This window comes from Ambystoma mexicanum, chromosome 8 (genome assembly GCF_040938575.1).
Source record: "Ambystoma mexicanum isolate Mex_15411 chromosome 8, UKY_AmexF1_1, whole genome shotgun sequence".
Lineage (NCBI taxonomy): Eukaryota > Metazoa > Chordata > Amphibia > Caudata > Ambystomatidae > Ambystoma > Ambystoma mexicanum.
This window is the reverse complement of record NC_090929.1, coordinates 214,292,296-214,307,121: the sequence shown is the minus strand read 5'-3', so window position 1 is coordinate 214,307,121 and position 14,826 is coordinate 214,292,296. Positions and strand designations below refer to the sequence as shown.

At 45.5% G+C, this 14,826-nt stretch overlaps 1 protein-coding gene across 2 annotated transcripts in view; it reads right to left on the bottom strand.

The window, feature by feature from the left end:
- The window catches only part of VAV2 (vav guanine nucleotide exchange factor 2), a 1,354,235-nt gene that overhangs the window by 138,751 nt on the left and 1,200,658 nt on the right, over window positions 1-14,826 (bottom strand). For both annotated transcript variants that reach the window (XM_069609623.1, XM_069609624.1), the window contains exons 15-18: window positions 13,179-13,288; window positions 9,287-9,388; window positions 7,388-7,476; window positions 3,921-3,937 (exon numbers count right to left, since the gene is read on the bottom strand). In XM_069609623.1, coding sequence (XP_069465724.1) covers window positions 3,921-3,937; window positions 7,388-7,476; window positions 9,287-9,388; window positions 13,179-13,288 — 318 coding nt within the window. The remainder of the gene's footprint in view (window positions 1-3,920; window positions 3,938-7,387; window positions 7,477-9,286; window positions 9,389-13,178; window positions 13,289-14,826) is intronic.

The following is a 14,826-nucleotide window of genomic DNA, read 5'->3' as shown; positions in this document are numbered from 1 at the left end:
ACTGTAAACAGACTCGTCCGCCTGAATGCACGATAGTAGCACACACGGCCCTGGTGTGGAAGGAAGTACACAAACACCTAGGATGGGACGATAAGATTACTCCAGTCCAACCCATCTGGAACAATGCTCGCCTCTCGAGCCTCAGTAACCTCCCAAAATGGCCAAACTGGGCAACAGCTGGTATACAAACCATTCAGCAGATATTCACGAACGGTCAGCTGATACAGTTCCCCGAGCTCGTGGCAACATACGGTCTTCCAGAAATTGAACACTATCACTATGGGCAATTACAACATGCACTCACCTTACACAGGGCCCAATTGGAGGACATGCTGGAATGCACACCAATGGAAAGGAATATAGTCATAGACAGTGTGAGTACTAAGGTTACATCTACAATGTACAATGTTATTTCCTCATTTGCCACGAAAGAGCTCCTGAACCTGAAGACGAAATGGGAAGGAGATGTGGGCCCAATATTACCGAGGACTGGATTTTGACCCTGATGTATCCTAGAGACTCTGCGGTCTCGGCAAGAATTCGGCTTGTTCAGCTGAAGATACTGCATAGGATTTACTATCCCCGAGTAGCCCTGTACAATTGGGGGAAAACAACTGACCCCAAATGCCTACGCTGCAAACGAGAAGAAGGGACCTTCTATCATATCCTCTGGCAATGCTCACGTATACAACACTTCTGGCGTGAATGTAGCAAAAGATTCACTAGAGTCATGTGTCGCCAGATCCCAATGGACCCCAAACTCCTTCTGTTGGGCATTGAAGATACAGTAGAAATGTTGCGCTTTGAAAAGCTACTCCTCTCGACCGCCACAGGAATTGCCAAAAGGAACATTGCACAATTGTGGGGTTCAGAAATTACCCCGATATACGACCAATGGATATCAGATATGGATGCCATCATCCTAATGGAACGACGAGTCTACCAAGCCAGAGGCTGCCCGGCCAAAGCAGACAAAATCTGGGGAAAATGGGAACAGACACTATAACTCAAATACAACACGGATGACGGGCCTCACCACGCAACCCTGCAAAGGCTGCACGTGATAACACCACGTCTGGGGCTGCTTGAGCAAGACCAATATATAAAAGACCATTCGTCGACCTGCCCGCATCTATGTCTTACAGCATATGTGCTTCTTCGACCGCTTGTATTTGAACAATACATGCTCGTACTGCTCTGCCATTTGCATGCAATGTTATATGGTTGCGTATTGTATGTTCACAAAATGTAATAAAATGTGTTATAAAAAAAAAAAGATTGGACAATGAAAACATTAGCACTTCCCTCCCATACCTATGCCTGTATCATTTTTAGTGGGAGGTTCTGAGGTAGGGATCTCTTATTATGCTGATGGTGTGCAATAGGTGAAATTGCCACTGTTGTATTCATTTTGTCCTTAGGTCTTTGGACCAATTATCCACAAAATGTATCTGACAACTTGGGTGTCCTAAACTATGATAGCGATGGCTTTGGTTAAGTCTATGGGCTCAAATGGATGAGGATCTTTGTCGGGCATTGGCAATGCTGATATTTCAATTGTCATTGCCATTTCTACTGGGGTAGAACTAGAGGGTGTAGTATAAGCACAGCTGCTCTTGCTTCACCCCCAGGCGATCTTCCCTGGGGGCAACAAACCAGTGGTGAAACATCGTCTTGCTTCTGGGACAGCCATCAATGGCAAGCCGCCAAGGTAATGGTGATGTGTGCTTTACAAATACAGCATAACATTTCATGAAGACTACAGGTCTATGAACCTGTACATAAGCAAAAGTAAAAGTGGTGGTACTTGTAGTTGTGACATAAAAAGGGACCTCTGATTCTATTGGAGAAAACTGAGGTGAAAAGACGGTTGTTCTTGACCAGATTTGAGTGCCAAAAAGTTCCTCAAGAAATATTCTAATTCAAACCAGCAATGCCACCATCGGGTGCCAAATAACTGCATTCATAAATATAGTGAACAAAATGAACTTGCATCAAATTCCTCCAAATCAGAAATCAAATGAAGTGGCTCCTTCCATGAGCTCGAAGGTACCATGTTTGGGGATAATGTTACTGTTCTATCCCTTGTCTTTCTTTCCCCCGGAAACTGGCAAGGGTTTTATGGTTTGCCAGAGGTTTGGTTGGTACCAGTGGCACCATTTCTGGAAGCACTTGTACCAAGGAAGTGGTGCTGGGACTCTGGAAAAAGCTGGATTCTTCTTCTACGGGAGAAGAACCAATGAGTTCAGACAGCCCTCTTGCGCTATATTTAGCATAAGGTTTTTTAACCCATAAACCTTTCTGCGCCTGTTCGGAATGGAGCCGAGGCTGAAGAGCTTCTCCTGAGACCTTGTCAGGAATCATCAAGTTGTCCCGTATGATAGAACTGAATTTGTGTCCTCCAAGAGACACTCAAAGAGAATGTGTCTGATGGACTCCAACCTCTCCCCTCCAAATGGACATGTGAAGACCCCACAATTGTGTGTGTTTAACACCCACCCCCTTTAACGATGGACACAGCAAGAGCATGGACGCCACATTTCGTTAGATCTCTCCTCTTACTCATGTCAGGGGTCTTTCAGGTCCCGGTGAATTCCTTTGTTGCCTTCGGTACTGGTCTCAACTGTACCGTGAAGTCTGTAGTTCAAACGATTTCACAAAGACTACAGATGAATGCCCTCATACTACCATGAGAGATCGCCAGGTGGTTATTTCCAAGGCACTTGACGCATGGTGAGGGTCGGCACAGAGAAGCTCTTGCTGCTATGAACGAACTGCATAAAGCCGGTTGTGTACGGTATATAGCAAAGGGATCTACGTGAAATTACCAAATCCAAAAGTCAGTGTCCCAAAAGTCAGTTTTATTTTTTATTTCCCATTTGTTCGCATATATTTATGTGAGGGGGGACCCCCCACAGCCCTCCCACCTTACCCCTATACATTTTTATTAACTTTACTCCCCCCCACATATACATATGTGAACAAATAGGGGTCGGGCTTTTGGGCTTCAGACTTTTTGCCCTAGTAATTTCGTACAATACCATAGCAAAGGCACACGGACGCGATAAAGAGAACATGTTATGTTCATATTTTAAGTTGGAAATATCTGGATGCTGCAGTTGGTGGTGAACGGTAAGGTGGCAGGGCGGGCATGCAGAGGGACGCACGTGTACCCAAGTCCTGCATGCTAACTTTTTTTGGGGTGACAGCTTCTTTTGTAGTCTGCTTTTCTTGGCCCACCGCCGCAAACAGGTGACCGAACCAGTTGGGAATGAGTAGGATAACAGAGAAAGATGAAACCAAAACAAGAGAAAGATGAAACCAAAACAGACATTATAAGTGCAGAGGCACAGTGTCAAGTCAAGGAAAAGCCAGGAGTCTGGGTTCTGGCAATAATGAGGGGCTGGGGGGCAGGAATGGCTTCACATTGTATTTGAAGCTTGGAGTTAGTTATTTGTTAAAAGTACACTGTGACTCTACAAATGTGCTTTTTCACTACACAAATGTTCTCAGTGTTTCACAAAGGACACAATTTGAAACAGAATTGGGCAACATGATACAGGTCGTGGTAGTAAAGGTAGGTAATACAGCAACAAAAGGGCAAAGAACTGATGCCCTCAGGGGCATTAGTTAAAATGGGGAGCCAATCCAATGCCCTGGCTCAGCCTTCTGTAAATATTGTAAGGGTGTCTGCTGTTTGGAGATACCCTACAGGGGGGTATTAAGAAGTTACAATATTAAGGTGTAAAAGCCCCACCTGGTTATACCACCCCAGGGTACTAGAGTGCTATCGATTGCAGACACTCCAGGCTTTCAAGGCAAAAGAGCTGGCCACAGGACCCGATAAAACACACAACATAGAATTGCAGCATCAGGACTACGTGCAAACGAAGGAGTCATTAACCTAGAAATCAACTTACCAAGTCATCTGGTGCAACTAAAACAGAAAAAGAGAAGGAAAAAGAAGTTAGACCCAGCATGTATGCTACATTACACAAGAATCAAAGATATTGAAAAATGATTGTTATGATCTCCCCGATTATTATGATCTCCCACAGCGTTGGACCTTTCTTTGATTCCGAGCTCCTCCTCAATGGTTTAAGCTTTTCTCATCCAGCGGGAAAATACTCCTTTGGCCTCATTACAAGTTTGGCAGTGTGGTAAAAAAGTAGCGTTCATTCTGTTACCAACAATTGTTTGGGCGGATATTGAATTACTGACACTTTACCTCCAAACTAGGAATTATGTGGTGCATTAAAAGCAGAGGAAACCCCACCAGCAAATTCCAGAGGTAAACCCTCCTCTTGACCTCTTAAGATTGGCAGGTAGACCATCTGGAATTACAGCTCGCAGTAAATCCACCGAAAACCTCCCTGTGATCCAATGGACTCCAAAAATGGGGAATTAGACTGTCAAATCGCCACCCGTAATCTGGTGTAAATGACAGGGGCGAGTGGTGGTTGTTAGGAAAGATTTCATAATTGTAGGTAATTTTCCTTCCATGTGGCAACCCCTAAACTTTTTGCTGTTGTTTTTCACCTTGTTCTTGACTTTGCCAGAGAAGTGCAGCCTTCTGCCGCACTCCTCTGGGCTTTCGCTCCTTTTCTTATGGGGAAACTGACATGCCCTTAAGACAGTCAGTACCGGGGAACGCTGTTTCCCTTAGTTTCTTTTATCATGTTGCGGCTTTAGTGCAACATGACACAAGAGGGCACTGTAAGCTAAGTTACAGCTCTCTTGGGTCTCTAGCCTTCTACAGGCCCTAGATACTCTTTTAGGATGGTATTTTGATCGGTGCAAGTCATTCAGGGACTGGAATGGTGGCAGCGATCGTTTTGTTTATTTTGAGCTCCTTTTGGCGTTCTGAGCACGTTTTTCGCACTGAACCCAAAATGGTGGCCTGGCTCCCAAAATGGCCAGACCACGAGGCTCCTTTGTCCTGTCCACTGACCGTCTTGCTCCCTTCACCTTCCCCAGGTCGAGCGACCCGGGGCCTTCCTTATTTGGGCATGTACTTTCCCGCGAAACGTGGTTGCTTTCGCGGGCTTCTACATGTCGTTTGTGTGCCTCCAGGGTGTGGGCTGGGATGTCTGGTCCCAATACACATCCTGGGTGCCAGAGAGTCTAGGGTGGTGTGAATGCCTGGGACCACCGTGGTCCGTGATTGGTCCACGTATGGTATGTGTGTTGATGAGCGGATCTCCCATTGGCTCCCCTCCGTTTTGGCGCGAAGGGAACCGTGGATAAGAGGGGGCTGGAAACACCACTACCATGTCGATCTCCTGAGTTCTCACGAACGAAGGAATACAGGAGCCAAGTATCCTGCAACCACGAGGCTGGACCGAGGAATCGCTGGTGACCCGCTGAAGGAATCCTCTTTTGCACTGCTGTCGTCCTGTGAAACCCTTTCCTCCTTTGATCGAACCAGAAGGCCTGTACTGGTGCTTCGACCTTTGGAATAGCAGGAACAGCTATTCCCGGCGACTTCATCAACTCCTGCCAAGTAAGCCTTCGGAAGTGTCTCTGGGCCATCCAGTTGACTGACCAGCTTATAAGGGAGTCCTGCTCTGTAACCGCCGCCAGGTTGTGTTGTATTTCGAGTCCTTGTCACTCTCCCACGCTTCGTACACTTGGCGTTCCCAAGTCTGAAGGGAGGAGTGTACATTTGGCTCGAATACACACGGCCGCTCCGTTGTCCTCCTGCGGCAACAAACTGTGCTGGTTTCGTCGATTGGGACGTCTTTTTGCTCTACACGACTACGAGGCGTTCCCTGCTCTTCTGAACCTGCCAGCTGCTGAAACTAACGTGGAGAAGCCTGGGTCTGCTTGCTTTGGGGACCGGTGAGTAGTTTAGCTAGGATCTGGTTGCCCTCCTGCAGTAGCCCATTGCTTTTCCCCGCTGTGTAAAAACAGCACCCTTTTGTCCGTACTCGCGCTCTGCTTCTGCTCGCTGTGGAGGCTGCGCTTGAGTCGCGGAACCTGTTCTCCTTCTGTCGTGCACTAACCCGAACTGCCTGACTTCCTCCGAAGAGCTTCTCCTTTTGCCCGTTGGCACCGGCGTGGCAGGTACTTTGAGCACAAGGCTCCACTCTTCGCAGGGCTCGGACTTCCATCTAGTTAGGTGCCTCTGAAGGCGAACTGAGTCTAAAGCGTTATCGCACTGCCTGTTTTCCTTCCCTTTCAGGTGGACTACACATTTCGTGCTTATAACGCTAGCGACTGTTGTATTTGTATATATATTGTGTTGATATGGTATGTGTTGGTTTAGTATTGTGATATTGTGATTTTCTCGCTACAGTCATTGTTTTAAAGGCCTTAAAATAAATGTGTATCTATTTTTGATATAACAACTGTTTGGAGTAGTTTGTAAGTGATCTTGCTTTGTGTGCTCATTGCGGGCTTTCAGTCACCCTCACCCCTCTTGAGACCTAGTCTTGACCGCCGCGATCGCTACCTTGATTGGTCTGGCTTGTCCAGAGGTTACCCTGTTCCAAGTAATTAGGTTGGCCTTCTGAACTTCTGCGCCACCAGGACAGAGTTCAGAAATCCGTCTTAACAGTGGTAATGGTAAACGATTGGTGCAGGAAATCAGAACACTTGCCCCCAATGTATTGCCACGTTGGTGTTGAGGCCCATTGTTGCTCCACTTGGCATGAGCAGAATAAGCATGCACAGGAGTATATAGGGGTAGAGGGTGTTGCTGGGTAAGACACAACATGTGTGTTATAATCCATCAAGTTGGAGGCGAAAGAGTAAATGTTACAAAGATGAAGCGGGCAAAAGGGAGTGATAACATGACGCTAAGTGAAGCTGGACAGCAGGTTGCAATGAAACACCACATTCTAAGGGCTCCTCTTGATTGCCAGTCCGAGCAATATTGCCATCAGTGCCACCAGACCACTGTGCCCACACTGCAGCGGACTATCACATCTTAAACCCGTGTGGGTCTCAATAATAATAAAAAAAACGGGTTGAATTAAGTTGAACCTTGAAAGCAAATGACATCCATATCACGCACAACCTCTGAAGTGCATATTCACAACACGAGTCAAGGCAGATTAATGGACTGTAATAATGGACCAGACAAAAGCCCTTTGAAGATTCGACTGCTTTTAAAGACCCCTGCAGACACGTCTTTGTTCACGCGGCCTGCCATCACCATGTGTACACTGGCAACCCATTTGTGCTGCAAATGACTTCCAATTTCAGCAAATACAGAGGAACAAAAAAATCATTACAGTGGTGACAGGCGAAGGCAACTGCTTGCACTTTTGTACTGACGAAAGGCAAGTGAATGTTAAAAGAAATGCAGGACACCAGCCCGGTGGCTGAGCTTGCAGGCGTCACCAGAATGAAACAGTTTAGGCGCCAAGATCTTTGCACTTACTTATTTTGCACGGTGGGATAATCTCGAGGCATTCTTTGTGAGCACCGACGCCACACTTTGGGCAAAGGTATCCCTGGTAGAACGTTCCTCTGCCAAAAGTAGATGAAACAACGTCAACACAGGGACACACTAGAACAACGTGCAGGTGCTAAAACAGCACTATGACAAATTCAGGTTGGAAAATGGAATCAAAAGAAATAAAACGAAACAAAAGAATAAAGACTTTGAAAAACAAAAAGTACACACACACAAAGAAATACCAAGAAAGGGAAAAGTGAAAAAAGAATGTAGAGCAAGAGAGGAAAGGGAGAAAGAAGGTGAGAGGAAAGAAGAGAGAAGCTCTTGTACACCAAATATAACTGCAAGTGTGCAATAAATGGCAATCTAAATAATATCCAGATTTTAAGACTTATAGACCAAGGGGTGGAGGGAGTCGTGAATGACTGCGAGATGATGCCCACCGCCAAATGATTGTCAGAGGATAAGCCGAGCGCGGCAGGCAATGGAAGGGCATCATTCTTTTCCATCAGGTCTCCCCCCTCAGCCCGAGGTCTAAAGGGTATGAGCAACCCTATAACGATTCTCATTACTGTGAAGCACCCCAAGACTGTGAGGAAATGCAAAGGAGGTGGCTGAAAAAGGCAAGCGCCATTGGGAGAGATACTGTATCAGAGGACTGTAGAAGGGTGTCAGCAGGAGCTGGAAGTTAAGTGCGGGTTGACCGATGACTGAGTGTATGGGTCATTGAGGCGTTGGAGTGGAGGAAATTGCAGGCAGTGCTGAGCGGCCGATCAACGTGGAAAGCTCAGAATGTGCGTAATATTGTGGATTTCATGCCTGCTCAGGAAGGCGGACATGGGTGGTAACATCCCGCGCTAAGGTGCAAGGGCCTCAACTTGGGCTGTGGGCTGGTACCGGCCATGTCCGATTCACACCCCGGGTTTCATTCAGGTTGCAAATGGCTTTTATTCGTTTTCCTCAAGAGATTTGCAACACTTTCGCAGCTGATGTGAGGAAAAAAGAAAAAAGAAAAATGAAAAAAAGATGGCCGTCGCCATAAGGAACCCTTTTCCATGTCTATGGCGGTGGGCGGGAGAAGCGCCCAGACCGGAGCATAGACCTCCAGTCTTGCATGTAAGTGGGGCTGGAGGGAGGGCGTGGGAAAGCGGATTTTGGGGGGCAGGTGTGGTGCAGAGGCAACAGAGAGAGTCTCCCTGTTGCCTCCCCACATTAACAAAACAATAAAAAATAAATGGCACCAGCCAGGGAAGAGCCTCCTGTGGCTGGGACAGCAGGCAGATAATGTCTATTCTCGCTCGCTGTTCCAGCCACCTGATTGGCTGAGCACCCTTCCCTGGGTGCGAATGAGACTTATAAAAAACATTCCGATTGACACAGATATGTTGCTCATAACATGTTTGAGTTCGGTTCAAAACATGTGTCCACAATGAACAATTACCAAAAAGCATTCGCAATCATGTGCTGCAACTTTATTCTGGGGCAACAGAATAATTAAACAGGCCCCTTTTCCATTCCAGCTCAGCCCCCCCCCCCCAGCTTTCCGAGGGCTACACAGTGAGTGCGATTACAACTAGCTGCTATTGCAGCGCTGAGCAGCAGACGGAATCGGGCATGAAGTGCTAGAGAAGCACACTTTTTTAAATTTTATTCTGGAGCTGTATTCATGCGAAATCAAGTGAAAAAAGGTAACCCCAACAAACACACTGGACAAGTGAGAAGCAAAATGGAAGCAGGTTCTAGGAAGGACAGAAGAGGAAAGTGCTCAGCCATCCGGGCCAGCAGATTGTTAAACACAGTCCGAACCTATTCATTTGACCATTCCATCAGCCCACTCCACCGACTAAGAGCTGCCTTGGTAGTATTATGTCCCTTTCCCACCTTAAAAACTTCTTGCAGGCTTTGCAGTTCGTCGTTTTCTCGAAGGTAAACATCTGGAAGCTGTGATGATTGGCGTTGGCTTTATCGGGTTTAATGTTTGACCTAAATGAACAAGAAGGAGAACAAGTGGCTATGTCACGTGTCGCCCATCTGTAGAATACAGTGGAAGGAAACTGTTGGGTATGCTCCTCACGAGAGAAATGCTGAATACATCTGCACAACATGCAAGGGCACCCAATACAATGCCTACATAAGGGACATCTATTTTCCCAATGGAACACTCCTGAAGGATGAACATTGAGTAATCGCAGCACGCGGCAACAGCTAGTCTGAACTGGAATATATACAAATCAGCGGTATGAGATGTCCTCAGAAACCGTCTGTAAAACAGAACACAGAGTACTTCTTCCCTGCACTCTGGCCTTCCTCCATGCCCCCACCCTCTCCACTGCAGCTAGGAATCTCTGAGTCATCTTTGACTCCTCCCTTTCCTTCATCCCACATATCCAGAACATTGTCAAGAAGTCCCACTTTCAGCTCTTCCTTCTCAAAGGGACTGTTCCCTTCCTCACCTTCCCCAAGAGACTCAATGTCACCCGCGCTCTGGTCTCTCCAGGCTACACTACTGCAACAACCTCCTCCTTAATCTTCCTTCCGCCACCCTGCAACCCCTCCAGCTAACCCAGAACAGTGCAGCAAGACTTATCCTTGGCCTCAAGCCCAGAGACCGCATCTCTCCAGCCCTACACAAAGCCTTCACTGGCTCCTGGTCTCAGCAAGGATTACATTTACATCCCTCTGTTATAATACACAAGGCTATCTGGACCGTGGACTACTCTATCTCCAACACTTCCTGAACAAATACTCTCCTTCTAGACTCCTACGCTCCTCCAGCACCAACTCCCTGTGTGTTAAGCGCTTTGCTAAACAGAGAGCTGGTGGGTATCACTTTCCTCGGCTGGCTGACTCCTGTGCTCCATCTCCCTCTGCGTCTTTAACAAGACCTCCTTAAGTTCTGAAAAAGCCTCAAGACCTTTCTCTTTACCTCCTCCTTCCCCTTTTTCCCCTGTTAATCTTATAGCAGTGTGAATGATGTGCAGGGCCCTTAAGTGTCCTCGGGGACTTGACCGACCACATCTCTCATCCCAGTCGCTGTCTTTCTACTGCACTTACTTGGCTCACCCACTCATCGATGGTTGCACTTACGTTCTTCTCCTCTGAGCACTTACCATGAGCATTTCTCCATGAGCATCAAAGCACCTTATACTTCACCTCTACCCCTCTGCACTTGCACGTTCTGAACACATAGTAGGTTCATCTCCCCTTCCCTTATTCTCATTATTGTTTGTACTATTATTGCAATTATTTATCCTTGCTGTAATTCATTGTCTTCCCCTGTCCCAACCATGTTTTCCCTGTGGACGCTTTGAAACAGTTTTGCTAATTGTATAAGTGCCTAATAAGTGACCAATAAATAAATAAGTTAATTGTCCTAACACGAGGTTAGACCAAATAGTCGTCTAATGAAGACACCACCCAAAACCAAAACTATTAAGTTGTACATTTACCAGTCAAATGCAGAATGTATCTTATGCGTTCTCTTGTATTTCTTACAAGAATAAGACAACAGTGCTGAGGTTCAGGGACACGTACCAGCCTCTGGGAAGAGAGTGAGACTCTAGTGCATAGGTGCTGAAATGCCTACTGCTTTGATGGGGTACTGGGATGCATAATCAATAAAACACCTTCTCAGCCCCACACTACTACTAAACTAGCAGTGATCCCAATCATAAAAGTGAAATAGGCCCAGACCGATAGCTATATCTCCTTCGCTCTTAGGGTAGCACCGGCAGAGGGCAGGCAATACACTTCAGGAGGAATGTGAGCTGGTACAGAAGCACACCAAACAGCAATATTACTGGGGTACCACAATGAAAGAATGTCCAATCAAAGTGCTACAACACAGGATATTTTAATTAAACAATAAAATACACACAATGAATAGAAGTACTGATGACCCACCCCTGTAAGGAAAAAGTAAGAGAATGCAGACGTTGGAATAAAGGGGACACTATGGCTCTGAAGATAGGGGTACTCAGACAAATCACTACGTCCCTTCACGGCGGGCCATAGGGGGCAGCACCACTTCAAATAACTTCAAATACTTGTTCTTGGACTCAACAGCATCAAGCCAGGCTTTAAATGGGTCAAGTCAATGTTGAGACGTTTTGAGTCATCGATTCCCACTGGATTGCGGGAGTCAAGAGGATTCAGTCATCTCGAGATAGTCCAACAATGCGGTGCAGTCCTTTAGCGGTGATCAGCTCAAATCGGATGAAGGAATCACACAGCAATGGGTTGAGTCAGGGTTATGATTGAGTTGACTTAAATAGGGTTCCTCAATGCAAAGCGGTTCTTCAATGGTGATCCACTCAAAAAACGCTGGAGCGCAGGTTGGTGATGGGTCGACGGAACACCAGATGGAAATAGCAATTGTTAAACGCCTCTCAAAAAGCATCTGAAAGCAGTCCCGTCAACTTAAAACATGATAAAAGCTGGAAAACAGGGTCCAGAGCTCGACTTTGAGGTTTTAGGGGACCCCGTCCAGGGTCTCATATTGCAAGATAATTCATTTTTTCAACACTTCGCAACCAAGAAGGACTGTAGCGAGCAGGTTCAGGGCTCGGTCACCTCCAGTGAGCTGATGTCTAGTGACCAGTGGTCTTAGCTGTATTAGGCCTTGTCCAGCCGGCTGGTCACCAAGTACTCCATTGGGATGGTTATGGGGAAAAGCTTGCCTCTTGCTCCCAAATCTTCTTTTCACATTTATGGCAGAGGACTTTGGATCAGACTGTACTCCCAACCAGGTCCCAGATGTAGCAAATTTCTTCAAGTGTCCAAAGATTAATCAACTAAGGGGAGGATCTTCCACACCCATTACATAGGCACAATGCTAAAGTGGATTGGTTCCCTTCCAGTGTTACGTATGGGGTCCAATCCAGGATGGCGTTTCAAAATCTTCTGCTTGGTAAAGTCACACCAGTATTGTTTTGTCTGCAGGACGTGGGATGCGGTCACAAGACGTTTGGGAGCCCTAGGAGAATCCTAGATGGTCCAGTGGACCGCAATGCACTCCAGCCAGTTCACACACTCTGACTACTCCTGCACTGTGCATGTGGCATTATGACTGTACCAGTTTGCATGCCATGACTTGCTATTTTTTCCCCAATATTTTGACATCAAAGTGTTGGGAGAAATGTGAAAGCATTGAGATAATATGTGACCACTGCATGATCTATGGAATGTGCATGTGAACTTTTAATTAGACACACTGGAACAACAAGGAGGTATTGTTGGTGTGATCTGCTTGGCTCGTGTTTTCAAATGTTATGTCTGGTAGGGAAATGTACATATGTGAATGGTATACGTGGATTACATTGCAGCAGATTCACTCAAAGATTTATTCAAAAATAAATTAACAAATTTCACTGCAAATATGTGAGGGGTGTTGGGTTAGGGTAATAATTAAGGTGGGGGAAGTGGTAGGGCTGTTGGGGGTCTCCCCGTGCATATACATGCAGTGAAATATCTATAAAAAAATAATTTTATTAAATCATCTCTGAGAAAGAATTCTCGATGTAATCACATAGATCGATGTGAATATTTTGCTTAGCACCCTTCACTTGCAGAATTTATCTTCGATTCCTCAAGAATTTTCAAACTTTACACCTTTACTGTTTCAGCAACATTAGTACAGTTAGTTTATGGGGATATTGTCATTCCAAGAAACACCCACTGGCAGGAAACAGGGAGTAAAGTCTGGGAAGTTTTGATCCACCATCTGGTAAACGCAACCACACATGCCTCTCCCACACCCACAAACCATACTTACATGGCCATCTCGAACTGTTCCGTCCACCTCCTCTTCATGTCTTCTGTTTTGCAGAGAAACTGGAAGCCCTGCTTCCCCTGGAGATGAATCAGATAGAATCCATAGGACCACTGTAACGGGAAGGAGTGGACAAGGATCAGAGGACGAGCAGGTACAATGGTTTATTCAGCCTCTATGCACAGATGTGTGCTTTATATTAGAATGTAAGCATCTTCTACTTTACCCTCAACTTCCCTCATTTCCCTTTACCACAATATGCTTTGATCAAAGACACAATGCTTGGAAATCGCTGCTGCCGCCTTGTAATGGGCCTATCGCCTTAAGAGTAATCAATAGCTATTAAAGGACCACCTGCCACCCCTTTTAACGTGGACTGTAGAAGAATTGACCATTAAAAGGAGTCATACTGTTCAACATAAATGATGCAAATGCCAAAAGAATGAAATGATTTAACAAAAGTCCCTGTGTATGAATTGAGGACCTGATCGTGACAGCGCCGTCGTGTTTATTCTATTACTCTCTCTCTGCGGTATAGCTGTGTGTTTCATGTACTCCTGACATACCCAAAATCATCCTTACACTACGTCCACTCTATAGGCACATAGTTAAATTAAAAGAAAAACGTCAATCACACAAAACGTTGGAAAAATGAGTTGTCTCTTCTTACCATTTTCCCATGGGACTAGGATGCATAGAAGAAATAGATTGGAAATACATCTGATTAAACTCAAAGATCAAAATGGAGGCAATACAGATTAATCATTCAATGATTAACACTTTAAGTCTTACCATCCGTAGACAAACATGTACAGGGATTTACTGAGAAATTGGCACATTTTGTGAAACATTTGATGGATTCGCCAATTTTTCTGCCACAGCGAAATTGGCCATTTGAGACATTTTCCTGCCTACAATGTTGTTTTTTGCCTGAAAATTCTGCGATTTCGGCAAGGTGTATTGGGAAAGCACCAGAAGACCGATCCATTGATTTATGGCTGAATACCATTGATTCCACGTACGTAATGAAGAGAATAACATTTTCTTTTAAATATACAATGCACAATTATCTGGTTCCTGTTCTTGGACTATTTATTGCCACTATTAGGAGAAACAAGACTTCCCTGTGAGAGGAAATAATGAGAATCAAGAAGTCTAAACGACCAAGCCAGCGGAGCAAGACATTTACAAATTGCGTGCCCGTCTCCAATATTTGCAGCATAGCATAAAAATACATGTTCTTACTACATTTCTTTTTGTGTTATGCAGCAACCACATTACATAAAACAGCGTCCTTCATTATTGCTCTGCTAAAAACATTGTTTAGATAATACCACCTGGGACTAAACCGGTTTGCTCAATTTTGTATTATCTCAGCAGAAAACTGGGTGCTAAATTCAATTGCTCCCGTTTTTCGTACAGGAGCACAGTTTTAACAATCGGTAGAGACCTTCACGAATTGATCTGAGATAGGCTAGGATATGTTTGAACCTGCACATACGTGTATAAAGTCTGGTAGGGCCAACTCCGCACATCGGCCTTCTGAGCTGGGTAAAATGAGCACTAGTGAACTGATTTGGGAAGGAGTCACAGCAGTTGGATCGCTTCAGCAATGCGTCTTTGCAGACATTGTGGGGTTCCTTGAATTCGC